This window comes from Bos grunniens, chromosome 28 (genome assembly GCF_055505025.1).
Source record: "Bos grunniens cultivar Pamir isolate PY7600 chromosome 28, Bosgru_T2T1.0, whole genome shotgun sequence".
NCBI classification, from domain to species: Eukaryota; Metazoa; Chordata; class Mammalia; order Artiodactyla; family Bovidae; genus Bos; species Bos grunniens.
Window position 1 is genome coordinate 40,978,157 of NC_141192.1, and position 20,809 is coordinate 40,998,965.

Sequence of the window (20,809 nt, forward strand, 5' to 3'; positions counted from 1 at the left end):
GTCAGGAGAGCATAAGCAGCAGATATATGATGTTTCAAGACCCAGAATGTTATATCCACCACATCCTATTGGGTAGAGGAAGTCCAGGGCCAGCCCAGACCCCAGGATGGAAGTAGGCTCTTCCTCCTGGTGTGAGGAGTGGCCTATGCAGCAGTCATAAAGGACACCTTGGCAAGATCAAAATAAATTCCTTGTGAGTTCACCTATCATTAGAATCTTAAGGAGAGAAAGCACTGGGCCCTTTGATACCTGAAAAGTCCCAATATATGGAAGGATAGGAATGGAGAGAAAGCACACAGGAAAGATGAGAGCACTTCCTGAGTTAATTCACAGATTTTGTACCATTTCATTTCAAATATCTGTAGGATACTTGCATCCATTTGGAAAAGAGATGAATAATGGTCAACAATAAAAGTTTACTGTAAGTAATAATTAAAACAACGTAGTAATGATACAAAGAATAGAAATTAGTCCTTTTGAAGGAAAATAAAAAGAGCCTAGACCAAAATCTGTGTATATTTAAGAGTTAAATGGGAGTGAGGTGGGATTTCCATACTCCATTTGGATTTAGGACTTGGAAAAGTTGATTCTAGAAAAAGTAAAGACAAAGGTGAATGTTTTAGAAGCATGCCTGGACCATAACTATGGATTTGTGAGAGAACATGCAAAATGTAATGGGACCAGATAAAAGTATTTACATCTTTGATGAACCTGGAAGAGAACATTAAAGGGGGAACTGGGGAACATGGGTAAGATTTGTAATAAATTTGACAGGTGAAACCTAAGTGTCTCCAGTGAATGAAGGAACATGACCACCAAAAACTACCAAATGCCTGAGAAACAAATGGTCAGGACATCTGACACACGGTCTAAGAGAAGGATCACACAGTAAGTAAGGACTTGAAAGTGTTCAGCCACACATGTAAATGTAGACAATAATGAGCTACTTTGCGAGTATGAAAAACCGCACAGCAGCTCTGAATAGTTATGAACACTCTCATCTGATATCGTTACAAAGATTATAAAACAATCCATCTTTGTGTTCAAGCAGTGTGACAGCATATAACTAGAGCCAGAAAATGTACCCACCCTTTGACCAGAAATCTCACTCCTGAGAACTTGCTTACTGGCAATGATTCAAAAGAATAGAAACTGTTCAGTACAGAAATGCTATGCAGCATTGTTAAACATTACTTAATAAGTGAATAGATGTGTTATGCAGCTCTGCTCCAAAACCAGTGTCTAAAAATTGAGAACTCCTTCATAAACTTGTGAGAGAGAAGGTGAGTCAAGTGCGGAGTGCCTTTCTCACCAGGGTCCGTGCCTGCCGCTCCCTTCTCCTGTGATAGTTTGAAAACTGGCTGGGTCCCAGTCCTGGCTTGCTGCTGTGTGGGGGATTGTTCTGTTTTCAGGGAAAGGGGTGAGATGTGACCCTCTGCCCATCAGAACTCCTACACAGCACCTCTCATCAGTGTTATTATACACTGAGACCATCATCTGTCACCCTTGCATACTTTTCACTTCCTTTGTATAAAGTGAAAGGAATAATATCGGGTAGAGAGGGACCAAATGATAGAGACAGAGATCCTATCCCCCCAGTATGGTCAAGTGAACAAACCCAACTAGCAAAGCTGGCTGTGGGTTGGACAATGAAACAGGAGAAGGAGAGTGGAGTCTTTTTAAAAGTCCTAGGATTTAAGGTAGTTCTCATTTGTCAGAATATCAGGGGTGGCCAATCGGTGTGTTCTTGGGCATTTGTTAAGTGGATGATGTTGTCTTAAGTGGAATGAAGCGTTAAAGGCAGCTTTATATACTGATGATCAGAGACTAGATGTCAGTATCCCACACAGCTCCCTGCAGGCCTTTCCTCCCCTCGGGATTTCAGCTCTTCCCTACTGGTGGTAATTATTGCAAGCGGATGTGTGAGCTAGTGGCATGTGCAGAATTAACTCATTTATCAGACACCACTGTGGAAATGAAATAGTTCATGTACGTGTATTTTCCAGAAAAGTACAAGTTTACACTTTTATTAGGTTACCTATGCCCTTGGTTTCTTGAACAGAGCATGAAAAGCATACATTTTAAACAAATTTTTAATTGGAGGATAATTGCTTTATAATTTTGTGTTCGTTTCTGCCATACAGTGACTCAAATCAGCCGTAAGAGTATGTGTGTATATATGTATATCCCTTCCCTCTTTAGCCTCCTTCGCACCCACCCCCAACCCACTCCTCTGGGTCATCACAGAGCGCCGGGCTGGGTTCCCTGTATTATATAGCGATGTGTGCGTGCTTACGTGTAGCTAGAGAGCCCCAACTTTTCTATAATGGGTAGTGTAGCAAAGACATTAGAACAGCTCTGTTTGTGGAAATGGGTTTCATTTAATTTAGCCTCCCGCATGCGTGTCCTGTATGGCATGCATCTGGGGCGTATCTGTTCTCCTGTTCCTGGCCCTCAGCAGACATGGCTAGTTGATCAAACACTCGTCCCTCACGAAGCAGGCTTGGCCTTATGGGGTTCGTTGCTCCACACAGCTGGCCTGGGGTCATGGGGATTATTTGCAGGCAACTGTTAGGTCAGCCATCTCAGCTCAACACTGATATGGAGTAGCCTACAGACTGTGCATCCTCTTGCTCAGTGCTAAATGCACTGAGATGAGAAACTGACAATAAACAAGGTCCTACTGTGTAGCACAGGGAGCTATATTCAATATCCTGTAATAAGCCATAATGGAAAAGAATATCTCTATCTATATATAACTGAATTGCTTTGCTCTACAGCAGAACTCAACACAACATTATAAATCAACTATGCTTCAATAAAATAAACTTTAAAAACAAGAAACTGACATTGCAATCAGGTTTTTTAAAGATGATTTCAAGGGAAAACATGTACAGTGTGGGTAATTGGATCCTCGCTGAGCTCACCATTTACACGAAGTTCATACTCTGAGCCTCCCTTTTTCTTATAGTCTTGTCTGTGCCTTTCGGTTCAATGTCAGTAATTTCTTGGTTACTAAATATTTATTATTACCGAAATAAGCTCTGGAGGAATAAAGCTTCTACTGGAAACTGTCACTAAATTAGCCATTTTACAAAGTAGTTTAGTGTCTGTACTTAATCAAGTAGCATTCTAGTTGCATTTCAGCCTCCCAAGCTTTTTGGATTCAAAGTGAAATCTTCTTTGTGAAATTACATTGTTGGCAAAACTCTATTTTTGGCTTCTAGCCTCCTGACTGGTAGGACCTTGTTTCTCCCCAAGGAATGTTTGAATGGCTGCCAGTAGTAAGTTCTATTTCTTCAAATATGTGGCTATTTTATCAATTCAGGTAAAAATAGAGGAATCAAGCCAAGATGTTTTCATTGAGATATTTAGACTTGATGATCAGAACCAACTATATTAAGAAAGATAGAAACTAACTGAATTATCACTGGGTTGCATAAAATGTGGATGAGTCAACAAAACTTTTAAAAAGTGAGAAAAATAAATTCTTTGTTTCATTCACTTTGTTCAGTAGTTAAATTCGCTATGAAATAAAAAATGTGTCTGCTGTTTTGTTTTTTTTTTTTAAGTGGTGATTGTTTCCTAATACAGGGCTGTCACAAGACAGAAGGTTATCTTGACACCCTGGCAGCCCAGACCCCCCACCCTTCCCCAGAGCCACTCACCCCCAGCCTGTGCGCCCATCCTTCCTGCCCCACCTCTGCTGGTCACATCTCATCAGGCATCAAAGCAAGCAATGCCCAAATTATGCTGTTAATCTATTTTCAAACGCTTCTTTATTTTATATTGGAGCATAGCCAATTAACAGTGTTGTAATAGTTTCAGGTAGATAGCAAAGGGACTCAGCCATACATAGACATGTATCCATCCTCCCCCCAACTCCCCTCCCATCCAGGCTGCCACGTGACATGGAGAAGGGTTCCCTGTGCCATACAATAGGACCTTGGTGGTTATCCATTTTTAATATAGCAGTGTGTACATGTCCATCCCAAACTCCCTAACTATCCCTACCCCCCAATCCTTCCCTCCCCAGCAACCATAGGTTCATTCTCTGTGTGCTGTTAATCATAATTAAATTACAAATTATTTCATCAGATGTATAAATCCTACTAGTCTATCAAACTGGGAACATGGTCATCTCTTGGGAATGTATAGTTATAGAAGGTCTGTCATCCTATAGAAGGTGCTAAGTGTGGAGCGGGCCCCTAAGCCTTTCCGGAATGTTGACTGAAGGACACCTGAGTGCCTGTCAGCAGGCATTGAGGAGTCATGATGGAGGAAAGGGATGTGCGGCTGGGAACCTGCTGTATGCTCCTTCAGGTGGGGTGCTCAGCATGGCACCCTGGCCCTGCAGCCTGGCTCCTTCCAGGGCTCCTGGCATCTCCGCCATCCTCTCTAATTAACGGGTTGTGTGGGACCTTCCAGAAACCACCAGCTGAGCAGGTAGCTTCATTAGGAGATGCAGCCAGCAGCCAGGGGGAGACATAATAGGTTAAATTAAGCACAGAGCACCCATGACACGGACCCCAGTGTGGTTTCTCAGCCATTAATCAAATCGTGTGAAAAAGCGGCTGCAGCGCTAACGCACCTGCTGCATCCCTCGGGCACGGCGTGTGGAGGGGGAGCCAGTGTGGGTGATGAGATGCATCCCCGGTCCTCACCTCCACCTTGCTGAAAAGCAGGGTTTTCTCTGCATGCCTTTCGGCATTTCTGGGCCAGTGTTCTTGTGTTCAGCCCTCAGAGCTGGGTCAGTCTGGTGCCCATTTCAAAGAATATCACATTCCCTTTCCTGTCCAGCTCCAGACATTGAATGTGAAGTCACTGGTGCCGGGAACAGAAATGGCCCTTTGCTGTTTGGGGGCGAGGACAGGGGGAGGGAAGGTAGTCACACTGATCATTGCTCCCCGTGCTGCAGATCTTCCTCTAAGGGTTTTAGTGAAAATATTTGCTAATCTCTCTTGCTACCACCATCTTCACCTTCAGGGAGCGGGTCATTCAAGCAGACCCAAAATGCTCACACCTTCCTGCAGCTGGATTGGCATGTGTGTGGCATGCAACTTAACTGTTGTATGTGACAGCTGTGTGTCCAGCCAGGACCATCACATGTGAAACGGACAGTCTGACCACATTCTTTGGCATTGTATTACAGTCTCTCAGGGCAGTTCTTGGCTTCACACAACATATACACACTGGCAGACACGCACAGACACTTACACACATCTCCAGATACGCACACACGTGTACACATGTGGCCCTCTCACACCCACACATCTGTTTTTCATAGGACCCGTCACCTGAGCCTTACATGTACCCCAGAGGCACTCCAGTGAGGAGAGATATTACTGTTCAAAGGAAAATTCTAAATCTTATTTCAGGTCTTGACTCAGATGAAGAACTTGGGCTGCTCTGTCATCACACATCCTATCTAGGTGACTGTTCGGGGTGATTGTGGGTGCTCCATCCTCCATGACCTTTCCTTTCTGTTTCGTTATCTGCACGTGTGCATGGTTATAGAAGCGCGGAGGGTTGGGGATGCACAGGGTGACATGTCCGGGCCATCGGGTCTCAAGGATGCTCTCCAGGTTTGGAGAGAGGTGCCTCTCCTGAGTTCTGTTCATCACCCAACGCCGTTCTTTCACACCCAGTGACAGCTTTGGCATTTCTTGGGATGTGCACAGAAGAAAGATTGGCTGTAGCAAATCCAGTGTCTGCTTGTTTCCCCATGGCTGTGGTGTCTGTGTGCTATGCAGCCCAGCAGGACGGCCAATCTGAATGCTTGCTGATTGTCAGCAGCTTGCCTGAGTTTGTTTTTCTTTGTTTTCTTTAAAACAGGGCAATAACTGGTGGGGGAGAGGGGCAGATTTTATTTAGAAACTATTCGTTTCCACAGGGAGCCAGTGCCTTGCAGCTCTTCCTAACCTTCTGTCTGTGTGCGTCTCCCCTTCCCAGACCAGAGAGTGGCGTCCTTCTGTACCCTGACGGACATGCACCCCGAGCAGGACCTGGAAGGGGCCCAGGAGCTGCCTTTGTGTGTCGATCCTGGCAGCGGCAAAGATTTCATGGACCCAGCTGGGTATGTGACCCCTGTGGTGTGCCTCCTTCCCATGTCCCAGGCCCCAGCAATTACCAGAAGCTCAGCCCAGAGCAGCCAGGAAACCATCTCCCCTGTCTTCACCTCATCCTAAAGGACCCAGAAAAGGGACTGAGCGGACCTGACTCTGCTTCCTGCCCTGCTGGGCTGGATGGAGCTTGTGCTCCACGGGCAAGTCCTGCCTCCAAGACGCGTGGACCTCCTGGATGGTGAGGTTGAGTTCCCATGTGGGACGGGGTGGCCCCAGTCAGTGTCTGCCACCTGATCACGGCAGCAGCACTGGACAGGACACCTTGCTGACCACCCTCCCTCTGCCAGGCTGCACGCACTCAACTCCTGAGCACACATGCTCCCCTCAACCCTGGGCCTCCACCCAGCCCCTCACCTCCCACTGAAGTATGCCAGGAGCTGGCTGTCTCTACCCCTGTGTTCTTCTTTTTTCTTTTTTTTTAAATACTTTTTGCTGCACCGCACAGCATGTGGGATCTTAGTTCCCCAACTAGGGATTGATCCCGTGCCCCTTGCATGGGCAACACAGAGTCCTAACCACTGGAGCAGCAGGGAAGTCCCTCTGTCCCTGTGTTCTTGATGTGTTCGTCACCCACAGGGTGTTACTTTCTTTCTCAGTGCCATCCACTCCTAATTCCCACTCTTCTATCAACTTGAGTGATCAATGACTTGCATGATCATCTTGGTGATGAATTTCTTGATACTAGGCTCCTCCATCCATGGGATTCTCCAGGCAAGAGTACTGGAGTGGGGTGCCATTGCCTTCTCCTCTTTCTTGATAGAGAAAGGCAAGTTGGGGAAATTGAGTCTCTATCTGGTTCCCAGGACTTGATTCTGGTCTGCCTAATCTCAGCTACCTAAACACATTTAGATCATCTATCTTTTCTTACCAATGTATATACCAATAGAGATTCTGAAGTCCCTTTTAAGTCAAAAGCAACCCAGGAGGAATTTTCTACCGAAGCAGTGACCTGCTTACCTTCAACATCTGACACAATCTTATTTATTTCCTTGCTGTGCTCTCAGCACATGATAGAATGTCTTCCATGAAAACATTGCCAACTTTCTGGATGCCCTGGCCTGACTTGAGCACCCTTGAGTTGTTCTAAGTCATTCCTTCCTTGCTAGGGAGCGCTCTCCATCCACACTGACCGGGAAAGTCAACCAGCTGGAGCTGATTCTTCGGCAGCTGCAGACAGACCTTCGGAAGGTAAAACAATCAATTGGAAGTTGCTGCTCAGAACTCTTTCTCTTATGCAATCAACCCCTTTTAACTACTAGGAATAAAAAGAAAGACCCTTGAGAACGCTAAGTGCCCTAATCAAAGCCCAGCAGTAAAGGAGAATGGAGATGCCCAAGGTCTGACTCCATCTCTTGCCCACAGCTACTATATTTTATTGTAGGAGACACAAGATCCGGTAGATCTGACTGAACGAGGATGAGCCTTTGGGTGGCCGGTCTTCAGAGTGAGGTAGACACGCAGCATACTAGCATTTGTCAGTTCAGTGGATTATCAGTTATGAGTTGACCTAACAGGAGTTAGTTGGTGCCAGGAAGCCTGGTCTCCCCAAGCTATGGTCCCCTCAGTGAGTCAGCGACTTCTCTACCCATCAACCTGAGTGTGCTCAGTCCTCAAAAGACATGACGTTGTTTATTCCATGGACGTTTGCTGAGCTCTTGTTGAATTACCAGTGCCGTGCTGGGTAGCTGCTTCACTCTCCGGGAAAGTGAAATGGGGCACAGTAGCTGGAGGGTGATAGCTGGGTGGGGAGGGTTTTGCTGGTGAAAGAAGGGAGAAGTAAGAGCTGACACAAGTGCTGGTGGAGATGACCCAGTTGGGAGGGAAGTAATAGTGGGAGTGAAGAGCGTAATGTCCTCAGCCCAACAAGGAGGGTGTAGCCCCAGAGCAGGGACTGTTCTCAACAGTTACCAGAGCAGAGTGTGTATGAGTGATCCACGCACAAGTGCAAGTCTACCTCAGAGATACTGCAGGTTTGGTTCCAGACTACTGCCATAAAGCTAATATCATTGTAAATTGAGTCACATGAATATTTTGGTTTCTCAGTTCATATAAAAATTATGTTTATGCTGTACTGTACTGTAGTCTATTAAGTGTGCAATAGCATTATGTCTACAAAAACAATGTACATACCTTAATTAAAAAAAACTTTATGCTAAAAAGTGCCAAAACAATTAGAGTAGTAACACTGAAGATCAGAGATCACCATAACAAATGTAATAACAATGGAACAGTTTGGAATATTGGGAGAATTACCAGCTGTGACACAGAAACATGAAGTGAGCAAATGCAGTTGGCTAAATGGTACTGAGAGACTTGCTTAATGCAGGGTTGCCACAAACCTACAAATTGTAAAACATCAGTCTCTGCAAAGCCTAGTGAAGTGAGGTACGGCTGTAGTCCAAACAGAGAGAGGTTGACAAAGTTCTCCTCTAGTTTATTTCTTTATTCCAGAACTGAGAGTGAGCAATGGGAAAGAGGGTGAGAGATAAGGATGGAAGGAAGGTATAGAATGGAGGGTAATTGGGTATTTAGTGGGATTGTAGCATAAATTAGGTGTTTCCGCCAGCATGGATGACCAGCTATCCTAGTTTACCTGATGGGTTTAGAGCTGGCACCGGGAACATCTCAGACCAACTGGGATGGCTGGTAACTCTGTTTCACGATAGGTGTAGAATAATTGGAGAGTTGAATTTAACCAGTATTAGAGTTATGCAGTTTGTAAAGGATATGATTAAACTGAGAGACTCAGAGTCTAAGCTGGGTGAGGAGGAATAATGTCCCTGCAGTGGGTGTCAATGGACATTGACCATAAGGCAAGATTGCTGGATTAAGATCATTTTTGAGGGGTGGATACTGGATAAATTATTTTAAAAAGACAACAGGCAGTGATCAGGCAGTCAGGGCTTGAAACATTTAGGAACATGTGCAGTTATCAATAATAGCTTGAAGGTCCAGGATATGGCTGAGGCGGGGTGACGGGTAGTGAGGAGGATGGGCTTAAGATCACAGAAAGGCTGAATCATATGGATTGTCTGTTGGGTCTTGAAATCATTAACAGATATGATGAATGGAGAAGGAAAGAAGAAAAGTGAACCATGCTCTAGAATCTTCTGGAGATATAGTTGACCATGGCAGAGAGCAGGGCTCTGTCATGCTCTCACAGGAGCTGGGATTTTAGGGGAGAGTAGTTACCTGCCCTGGGCAGCAGGGGCGAGGTGTTGGCCTGCCTCGCCTCTAACCAACGTGCTCTTCAAAACAAGCCCTCACCATTCTGAGCTGCTGGGAAAGCAGCATCCCCGAGAGAGAGCCAAGACTCATTTACAGCTGAAATTAAAGGAACAGTCATGGAAGAAGGTGTTGAGAGTATAGAAGGTTTTAGTGACAGGACACACTCCGTGGGTAGAGGAGAAGGACTGAGGGTCATGAGAGGCTGGCAGCTGGGCTGCAGCAGGGATGTCTGAGCTGTGCTGGGAATGAGAGCCCCAGAGCTAGGAGAGAACAGGAGCTTGATTCTCTTGTAGTGACCAAGAGAAAACCAGACTTGAGTGGGCTGAGTTAGCAACCAGTCCTCATCCAAGCCTCCTCTTGAGACTGGTGTCTTTGTTCATTAGATGAGGCAAGTGGTGTTGGGAACAGGTTGTGGAGGGACAGGAAAAAGGAGCAAACATCAAGGACAGGACGAGACATGCTGAGGGGGCCAGTGTCCTGAAGAGCCTGAGCTCCCAGCTGCAGGTGTGTCTGTGGTGTTGACAATCAAGTCACCTCCCTTTAAAAATAGCGCTCACCGTGAGGATGACCTCCTCTTTCTCTCTTGGTCAAGACATCCCTTTCAGCATTTGGGAGCTCAAATTTGTGTCTATTGGACACAAATTACTGTCTATTGGAAACTCTGTGATTCTTCTGAAAAATCTTGATTATTTAAACAGTTTTAGTAGCACACTTTGAAGGTTATTATGGAAATACACCTTCCCAAGAAAGCTTTCAGATGAGAAGAGATGGTGAAAACCAAACCCACAATCAGCAGCTCTGCGGATTCTGACTTGTCCAGGAAGAAGGCATGCCGTGAGAAGCTCTGTCCTCCTATCCAAGGCAACACCTCTTCCCAGGCCCCCTTTTTCAGAGAGAAGATGATCAAAACTGCTTTATCATCTTCCCATGTAACAGCTGTCTTGGCTCCTACTGGGAACAAAGTGGGAAGACAGGAAAGAATATTCTTGTTACTTACTCTCACCCTCGTTCTTAGGGAAGCCAGAACAGGCAGTCAGATCCCCTCTGCCCCCAGTAAATAAACAAACACATATGTAAACTACATAAATAGGGATAGAAGCGCTCAGACTGCAGCTGGGAGGAGAGCCTGTGCCTAACAAGTGCATGACTGTTTGTCTCCATCCCCCTCTCGCAGGAGAAGCAGGACAAGGCAGTGCTGCAGGCGGAGGTACAGCACCTGCGGCAGGACAACCTGCGGCTGCAGGAGGAGTCGCAGACGGCTGCGGCCCAGCTGCGCAAGTTCACAGAGTGGTTCTTCAACACCATCGACAAGAAGCCGTAACCAGGCCACCACCCAGCCGGGGACCCTGGGGAAGCCCAGAGTCCCTTCATAGTCGCCAACGTGTGGTTTCTTGCTGTGCTTCTGGCCCATCGTAGCTGTGTTCGCTGTCCCACTCTGTCTAGCACCATGCCCCCAGCAGGACAGGGAGCCACTGTGTGACCGCAGAGAGCAACACCCGTGAAGATGAATGTAACGCTGGTGTCGAGATGAATGTAAACTCTGGTGTCAATGTGGACCTTTCAGGCTCTGCTGAAACGGAGCTCTGTGTGGGCTTACCTCACGAGGGACGATGGTTGGGCTTTATGTATCAGGTGACCCGGTAGAGATATTAAAGCAGTTTACCATAGTTTGGGCTTTAGAATTGTAAAATAAACATGAGAACAAATAATCAGACATATACTTTAATGTTAAAGGTGCTCTATTTTTTTGGATGTACAGTAGTTTTATTTCCACAGCCACATTATCCTAGCAATAAGAAAGAAGCAGATGAAATAGTTGGAAAAGCCGTGTCGGGGCAGGGGGTACAGAAAAAAGCACTGATGTGTCTAACACGAGTTCAAATGCAGTTCCTTTAGAGACTTATTTATTTGCAGGAGCAAACGGTGCCTGAATATTAACAGTGTTCTGATTCAGAAAAAAGATTCATATGCCTTGTAAATGGCTCACTGAGTAGTCACTTCAACTCTTAGTTCACTTTTGTATAGTTAATGCTCTGTTGAAAAAAAGCATCAACCTGCTTACTTACGAGAGCTCTCCTGTGTGCCATGAGCCAGCAGAATCACTTGTACAATGCCAAATTTGTTTATCTTTGTACAGAAGCTTTGATGAAGTGTCTTGTATTTAACACCCTTATTTAAGCTTATTTAACCTTAAACTGTTAATTTTATAAACTTTGGTTTCACCTGCACTATGACGGAGGGCGGTGTAGGTGGCAGAGGGCTCAGAAGAGGCTGAGCTTGCCAGAGCAGAGTGAGGAGTGGGGCCGGACCTTCTAACAACTGGATGCTGCTAGTAACAAGTTGTTTGTATTGCTTTACCATTTTTAACTGTTCTATTTGAGATGAACGTACATTTTGCTTTTTTTAATAAATGTTTAAAATGAGTCCACACGAGGAACAGTGTTGTCAGGTGAATGTAGACTTTGATGCTCTGATACGTCAACAATCTGAGTGTATGAGAATTTATTCTGGGTCATTTAGGACCGTAATCTGTACTGAGTACTACTTAGCCTCCTTACAGAATCCCAACCTGATTTAAAGAGTTACTAGTAGCAGTTAATGGTTGCCACGTGCCAGACCCTGTTCTTTGCGCTTTTCATCCATCTCACTGAACCCTCGCATTACCCTTCCTAGTTGGGTGCTGGGATTCCCATCTTACAGCTCAGTAAACTAAGGCTGAAGCCATGCAGATGCTTTTGCTTTACAGGGTAACCAAGCAGATACAAAAGTTGATGTTATTTAGAGAAAACAAAGGAACCTGGTCTAACCTCCCTGAATGGACAGTCTTCCCACCTTCCTAAGCCATACCTATGGACGAGACCAGAAGGGTTCTGTTTGTTTTTCGGTCAGGCCACATGGCATGTGAGATCTTGGTGTTCTGGCCAGGGGTGGAACCCGTCACTCGTACTAGAAGCACAGAGTCTTAACCACTGGACTGCCAGAGAAGTCCCACCAGAAGGTTTCTGTTTTGTTTTTGAAGAAATACTTCTCTGTCTATACTAGGGCTTCCCTGGCGGTTCAGTCACTAAATAATTCACCTGCAATGCGCAAGACCTGGGTTCAGTCTCTGGGTTGCAAAGATCCCCTGGAAGAGGAAATGGCTATTCACTCCAGCATTCTTGCCTGATACTAGCAAAGAATGAATCATCTCTCAAGTCTTCCCCCAAAGGCCATGCCAGAGAACATGACCATGTGTTGGCCTATAGGACTTTTGTCAAATGAATGTTTCCAGGCAGCAGCCAAGCTGTAGAAAATCACTGTCCTCCCATAGCGCGTGTGGTTTTGAGCAACTTGATGTCCTCATGGACACGTGTTAATTACAAAATGTGCCCTTAGCAGCTCAGCACAGTTTTCTGTATGGACTTACTGTGTATAAACTAAATATTAGACTGTATCCACTATAAGTCATTTTTATTTCAGAATAAGTAATATCAAGCAGGTTTTTCCCTAACCATATGCAGTGATCTATTATGTGTTAAGGCCATTTTCACATATGACAAAGTTAATTTGTATTTCATAGGCTTTATCCCACTATTCTCAGTCTTAAGGAGCAGATTTATCATTAAAAATATAAATTACTTGACATGGACAGAGAATATAACAATACAGTCCTGCCTTCATTGATATCACAGTTATCTTTGAAATGCCAGGAATCGTCTGTCCTGCTAACCCATTAAAATGCAGAAATTGATGACATGTCATTAACTGAGTCTCCTTCAAACTATGAAACCATAAACCATAGTGCTCGTCTGCAGAGCCAAAGATCAAAGAGATATCTATAAAAAACAGTAAGAAGCATGCTCTTCATAGATTTCTTCATGAAGAACTGTGACAATGGTCAGTAGTGGAGAACATGGATATTAACATTACTTGTTCCTTGTGTAAAATGTGGGCCTGGGAAGCCTGGATTGCGGTTTAAGAAGAGAACAGACATGAAATTTAGACTGACCAAAGAACTCTGGTGGTAGAGAAGCCGTGAATATGATCTTTTGAACAGTTGACCCTACTCTTTTTCCCACAAGGAAGGTGAATCACTAGAACAAGCACCATCTATGGCAAAGCCACTCTCTCTGCCATAGTCCCTGTGAACTAGACTCACGCAAACCTTTCTGAGAGACAAAGGCCCACCACTTCTAGTCCCAGCCCCTGAAAGTTATTGATTCATCTCACATCCTCTGAAATCAAGCCAATGTTTGCTCTTCAGAATTTCCAAGTTGGGGGATGGAGCAGAGGAAGGGAGGGTTGCAGGAGGAGGTGCTTTGTCCTTTTGGGTGACTGGTTAGTAAGAATCAGTTCCAGTTCACTTGAACATTTGTGGATTTGGTGCTTACAAATTTAAAACCACTCCCCTAGTTCTAGCCAATGCAGTTTATGCATATTACACACTAGCAGAAAGGAAAGTAGACAGAGTTAACTGGGTTTAATTCAACACGTGCTTAAAGGCAGGTGGGAGGGAAATGTGTTTGTTGATGCTCCTCAGAACATGGTCAGAGACATGCAAAAATCCAAGGAATGCATTGGGTTTCTGACCTATGACCTCCAAGTTAACCTAAAGACCTAACTTCCTCAGTTCAGTTCAGTCTCTCAGTCACGTCCAGCTCTTAGCCACCCCATAGACTGCAGCACTCCAGGCTTCCCTGTCCATCACCAACTCCCAGAGCTCACTCAAACTCATGTCCATCGAGTCAGTGATGCCATCCAACTATCTCATCCTCTGTTGTCCCCTTCACTTCCTGCCTTCAATCTTTTCCAGCATCAGGGTCTTTTCAAATGAGTCAGTTCTTTGCATCTGGTGGCCAAAATATTGGAGTTTCAGCTTCAGCATCAGTCCTTCCAATGAGTATTCAGGACTGATTTCCTTTAGAATTGACTGGTTGGATCTCCTTGCAGTCCAAGAGACTCTCAAGAGTCTTCTCCAACACCACAATTCAAAAGCATTAATTCTTTGGCACTCAACCTTATAGTCCAACTCTCACATCCATACCCTAACTTCCTGACTGCCAATAATAAGACTTACACACAAAAGCTTAAGCCCAAAGAAAGTCTTCTAGTGAATTTTATAAAAGGTTTAAATGAGCATCACTTCCAAAAGTGACATTCTTATATTTTGACTTGTAAGATTCAGGAACTGTTACTTAAAAATATATATATTTTTTGTTCCCTCTAGTTCATCTTAATATCAGAAAATTCAACTATTCAATTAGCAGACTCTGAAACATACCACCCTCTGTTTTCCATCCCTAATATCCGACCTACTGAAAATTCGCAGAGCAGCTTGGTTTTCACAAGTGCAGATAAGAAAATCATCAACCCCTTTGACATGTAAATACCATTTGGCCACTTATTAGAGAACAGGATTAAGGGTTAGACTACCCACGTCTTGGCCATCAGCATCTATCAATCAGTCCCTTGGGTGCTGATGTAAAGGAACTTTTGTTGTTTAAATATCAGCTTCTCCCCTCGCCTTTCCCTGTGCACTGAAATGGGGAGGAAGGCCATGTACAGGAGGGGATTCAGAGTCATAGCATTTCGGTAAATCATCTGCCTCGCCTAAATTGGTGCTGACTTGGAGAAAATGGCTATAAATACACACCTGCAGCTGGACATGTCAGCCCCTGGGAGAGCTTCTCCATCGTCGTGCAGAGCGTCAATGGGGCCCGGGCATCTGGATCCTCGCCTCTCTTCCCCATGACCATAATCATTGATCGCAAACCAAGTGGGATCTCGCTGAATGCTCCGTTAAACCGCAATAATTAAACATGGCAGTCGTGGACTCTTCTAGGATCTGATTAAACACCTTGCAGAAAGTCATTACTGAACCCCATCTGGGCTGAGGGCTTGCCAAACAGCAGGCTAAAACCCACAATTCCCGTTGCCATGAATAGAGAATTCTGAGACTGGGCTTTCTGTATCTCTGTAAATTAAGCACTTGAGAACTCAGCACTGTTCAGGGAAAAAAGGGACACTCTGACATCAGGGTGCAGGGGTCTGAGGGCTTAACTCCTCAACTCCTAGAATCTTTTTTATCACTACTCTTTAACTATTCAAAGACCACCATTCAGTCAACATCATCCTAAAACCATTTCATCTCTTGAGTTGCTGAGCTCTAAATAGAAGGAGGCATTGGTAACCTAGTTAAAGAGAACAGCATATGGGGGACATTCTGCTTATACTAACTTCATTGTGGAGATGAACTCTGAAATCCAGTGTTTCTTCCTAACTGAACAGGTTCTTGTTCTATTCTTTCAAAGCAGGAGCCTCTTAAGAGATTTGCCCTGAAATGTAAAATTTAACTAAATTTGGCTACCCTAATGGTCTGATGTCTCAGTGTCTGTATGAGGATTCTTCCTGTCAGTGACACTGATTTCCAAATGAGAAATTATATTGTTTAAATGTTCTCTAATAAAGTAGCCATGTGCAGAAAGATGCCTAAAAAATCCCACCTTCACTCATTCAAAGAACAGCTTGGGTGAATGAGCTTAGTTCTACCATATAAATACATTACATTAATGGATGCTAACATCTAACTTATAGATGCACATTGTATTTATAAAAACATTTGCCAATATATATGACCATTTTCAATACCTTGTTTGGAAATTTTGACACCGCCAGTCCTTCTGCGATAACCATTGCCTCTTATAGAAACCTGTTACCTTTATTCTTCTCTGAGATTTCATCATGCATGGCCTTGTCTCCTCTTGAGTTATACCTTGTGATGAATTGTATCATAAATGAAAAGGATAGGGCTGGGACAAGTGTTGGCAAGGATGTGGAGAACCTGGAACCCTGATGCATAGTTGATGGGAATGTGAAGTGGTGCAGCCACTATGGAAAACTGTATGAGGGGTCCTCAAAAAATTAAACAGAAATACCATGTGATCCAGCAATTTCATTCTGGTCATTACTCCCCGAAAATTAAAAGCAGGAACTCAGATATTTACAGATCCATGTTCACAGTAGCCCGGATTCAACAGAACCAAAAGGAGGAAGCAATCCACGTGCCCATTGAGGGTGAATGGACAAACAATGCGGTTTATACCAACTAAGGGGCTTTATTCAATCTAAAAAATGAATGACTTTCTGGCACAGGGTACAACATGGATGAACCTGAGGACATCACACTAGATGAAATAAGCCAGCAAAAAAGGACAACCTCCACTTACAGGAGGTGCCCAGAGTAGTTAGATTCATAGACACAGAAAGTCGAATGATGGTTGCCAGAGGCTGGGGGAGGAGAATGAGGTGGTGTTCATGGACACGGACTTTCGGTTTGGGGAGATGTGGATAGCGGACGGTAGTGATTGCACAAAATATGAGTGCGCTCAATGCCAATGCACTCGGCACTTTATTTTTTTTAATATGAATCTTTATTTTAATTGGAGGTTAATTACTTTACAATATTGTATTGGTTTTGCCATACATCAACGTGAATCAGCCACAGGTATTCACGAGTTCCCCATCCCGAACCCCCCTCCCTCCTCCCTCCCCATACCATCCCTCTGGGTCGTCCCAGTGCACCAGCCCCAAGCACCCAGTATCATGCATCGAACTTGGACACTTTAAAATGGTGAAAATGGCCAAGTTGATGTGTAATTCATCACAATAAGAATAAATTGTTTATTTAAAAGTTGGGGGTGGGAACCTGAATGAGTTCGTTATCTTACCTCAAAGGCTTGTTGGAACAAATGCAGGAAAATATAACACCACCAATGTGCTCTCTGGATGTCAGAGAGCAGCCAGACTTTGATCGATGGCCATCTATTCAGACAGACGTCATTCCAAGAAGCTGAGTTCTGGAGGCCCGCAGGAGAAGCAATGGGGGAAGAAGCCCTCTCTCCAAAGAGTGATTAATTTGGTAATTAATGCAAAGCAGAGGAAGAACGATTCTGAAATGTTTGCTCCAGGCCCTAAATTTTCACAGTTAGCTCGGCAGTTGTAGCATCTGGTAGGACAGGGAGATTGGATGAGCTAAAGGGTGAGATCAGACGCCAGGGCAGCAGGGAAAGGATTAAAGATGAATAGCTTCAGGGGTGCTTGAGGATTCTCAAGCCTGGAAACCATGCTTCAAAGGAAGGGAAAACAAAGGCCATTATGAGAAGGCCCTGGTACTGATTGGAAGGAAGAAGAGCCATAGAGCTCGAAGGGACCAACCCCTTCACTTTATATAAAAAAGGACTCTGTGCTGGATGGATGGACTGAGGGCTGGGAAGCCAGGCAAGGCCAGGTGTATTAACAGTCTGCGATAAGGTGATTCTTCAGTCACAGGGAAGGAAGTGCTGTGTTTGTGAATTTCATATACTGTTTGCATTTTGGGTAAGGATACCTGTACCCAAGATTTTTGAAATATTTTCATTTATTTATTTGCGTGTGCTGGGTCTTAGCTGTAGCACAAGGCATCTTTGATCTTCACTGTGGCCTGTGGTTATCTTTTAGTTGCACCTCGAGAACTCTACATTGTGACACATGAGATCTCGTTCCCTGACCAGAGATGGAATCCAGGCCCTCTGCATTTGGGAGTGCAGAGTCTTAGCCACGGGACCACCGGGAAGTCCCTGTACCCAAGATGTGATTAATGTCAGTCAAGTTAGAACAAGACAGAGAAGTAAAAATAAGGAAGCCTCACTGGATACCTTTGAGATGAGGAATCATTGTGGGAGCCCTAATATTTCAACACTGCCTGAAATCATAAACTCTACTGTACTGAACCTGCTGATAGCCTGGCTCCCACAGTAATTTCCGCCCTGACCATTGAATCCTTGAGCAAAATCAAGGCACAGATGCAGAGCAGGTCAGATTCAAGACTCCAAGCAGAGGTGCTAGGAGGATTGACCAGTTTCTCGTTCCTCAAAAAGGAGAAATATCCAGCCTAGCCCTGCACCCGAGCCAACGGAGTCCATCCAGAAAGTCAGATGGATGGCAAATGTGCTCGTGGAGGACACAGGGTCAGGGCTCCCCACTTCCATTCAGAACCTCTGGGGCTTCCCATTGATCAGTCATGGCACCTTTACCTGGAGAGGTCATGGTTAGCCAGTGCCTTTGGCAGTTATCAAAGAGCTAATCAGGTCTTTGTTTTCACAGAACTTCTGTGGCCAGTTACAGGCCTTGGCTAGCTGTGAGGGAGCTGGGAAACAACCCTTGGTGCCCTTGAGTATTACGTAAGCAGAGGACAGAGTTTTAACATGCACGCCCCCAAATTCTGCTTCCTTTCCACTCGCCAGCCTTGGCAGGAAGAGAAAGAATGCTGAGTGTTCACATGGCCTTGGCTGACCCCTCTGCTTAGTGTGACTCAGTTCTGCAGTTAAGAGGTAAATTCTCTTAAACAGTTGCCTGGACCGGATATGTCACCCCACAGTGGCATACCCCGCTGTCCTTCACCAGGAACACCCCCACGCTGAGTTCTGGAGAAGGGGCAGAGCCTGCCTGAGAAGGCTGAGACTAACAGTGAGTTCTTGTTCAAGACGTTCTCTGCAGGGACTTCCCTGGTGATCCAGTGGTTAAGAATCCACCTGCCAATGCAGGGGACATGGGTTCAACCCCTGGTCCGGGAACTAAGATCCCATATGACGAGGAGCAACTAAGCCCATGTGCCATGCCTAGAATTTGAGCTCTAGAACCCTCGACCAGCAACTACTGAGCTCACATGCCGCAACTACTGACACCTCGCATTCTAGAGCCTGTGCTTCACAACTATTGCAGTGAGAAGCTTGAGCACCGCAATGAGAAAAACACTGTGTGCAGAAACGAAAAGCCCTTGTGCCACAATTAAGACTGAGTGCAGCCAAAATATTAATTAATTAGTTAAAAAAAAAAAAAAGAGATGCTCTCTGCCCATTTTCCACCTGCAGGAACCAGGTAGCCACAGTCTGTGTTTTTAAGAGTGATAGTTAGGGGCTTCCCTGGTGGCTCAGTGGTAAAGAATCTGCCTGCCAATGCAGAAGACCCAGGTTCGATCCCTGATCCAGGATGATCCCACATGTCGAGGAACTGCTAAGCTCATGTGCTTCAACTATTGAGCCAGCGCCCTGGAGCTGAGGAGCAACTACAGAGCCCACACGCCACAACTAGGGGAGCCCACATGCCCTAGAGCCTGTGCTCTGCGACAAGAGAAGCCACCACAATGAGAAGCCTGCACGCCTCTGATAGAGAGTAGCCGCTCACCACAACTAGAGAAAAGCCCATGCTGTAATGAAGACCGAGTGCAGTCAAAAATGAAAAATTTTTTTTTTTGAAAAAAGGGATCAGATCAGATCAGTCGCTCAGTCGTGTCCGACTCTTTGCGACCCCATGAATCCCAGCACACCAGGCCTCCCTGTCCGTCACCAACTCCCGGAGTTCACCCAGACTCACATCCATCAAGTCAGTGATGCCATCCAGCCATCTCATCCTCTGTCGTCCCCTTCTCCTCCTGCCCCCAATCCCTCCCAGCATCAGTAGTTGAGTCAAATTTCTCAAATATCAGAAAACCCTGGAAGAACCATCTCATATCAGGACCTTTTTTTCCTTAGCAGAATCTAAGATCTAGATAATTTATGGATAATATGTACAATGTTAGTACTTTGGGGAGTTTTGTCCTGTAAATGGATAATCAATGGATCATCTCCCACTGATACGTAACTCCTAACCACCCCCAAAGACATGCTCTTTCTTTCCCCAACCCCTTCCTCCCCTGACCCAGACTATTTGCACTATCTGCTGTGGGGCAGACACCAGGGTGGGCATTGAGCAGACAGCCTGAGTCTCCAAGGGAAAGAGGCTGTGGGAAAGATGACTTTATGACCAGATAACACAATTCGCTGTGGAGTCTGTAACAAGGACCAACCAAGCGATATGGGGTTGGGGGTGGGTGGGCAGGGGAAGGGCTGCTAGGAGGATGGTCCCAGGACCACCAGTAGGCTAGCCTTTGCCCCACAGTTCATCTGGTCTTCATTCCATCTCCCACTTGTTGCTGAGAGAAGCACAGTGATTGACTCTCTTCCCAGGCATGATAGGAAAACATCTTACACCCTGGGTACCAGAAATCAAACAAAATTTGCGGTTAACTTCACAAAGTCCTTTTTTCCCCATTTTGACAATTTCTTTGTCAAAGAGAATGATATTTAAAGTAATAGAATCAACCTCTTTTTGAGATCCTCAAAGTTGAGAATTCTTGAAATGATCCTATGATATGACATAATTCCACTGTTTTAGATCATTTCTGTCCTCCACACCCATATGGTTGGCAATATATAGAAGAATGTACCAAAATATCATTGACAATCTTTAAGAAATAAATAAAAAAGCATGAGTGATACTTAAGATAAAAATCAATCTTGTAGCAATTATTTTTAGAAAAGAAAGAAAATGCATCTTATATACTGCTGCTGCTGCTGCTAAGTCACTTCAGTCGTGTCCAACTCTGTGCGACCCCATGGACT

The 20,809-nt window shown here is 45.0% G+C and overlaps 1 protein-coding gene across 15 annotated transcripts in view; it reads left to right on the plus strand.

Annotated features, from left to right (window-relative positions):
* Positions 1-11,790, plus strand: part of SIPA1L2 (signal induced proliferation associated 1 like 2) — a 249,055-nt gene extending 237,265 nt beyond the window's left edge. For 9 of the 15 annotated variants that reach the window (XM_086381084.1, XM_086381087.1, XM_086381083.1 and 6 more), the window contains 4 exons: positions 5,379-5,432; positions 5,953-6,076; positions 7,232-7,313; positions 10,528-11,790. In XM_086381084.1, coding sequence (XP_086237210.1) covers positions 5,379-5,432; positions 5,953-6,076; positions 7,232-7,313; positions 10,528-10,674 — 407 coding nt within the window. In that variant the 3' untranslated portion in view covers positions 10,675-11,790. The remainder of the gene's footprint in view (positions 1-5,378; positions 5,433-5,952; positions 6,077-7,231; positions 7,314-10,527) is intronic. The other 6 variants (XM_086381091.1, XM_086381092.1, XM_086381095.1 and 3 more) reach the window with 1 other exon arrangement.
* Positions 11,791-20,809: the final 9,019 nt, after the last annotated feature.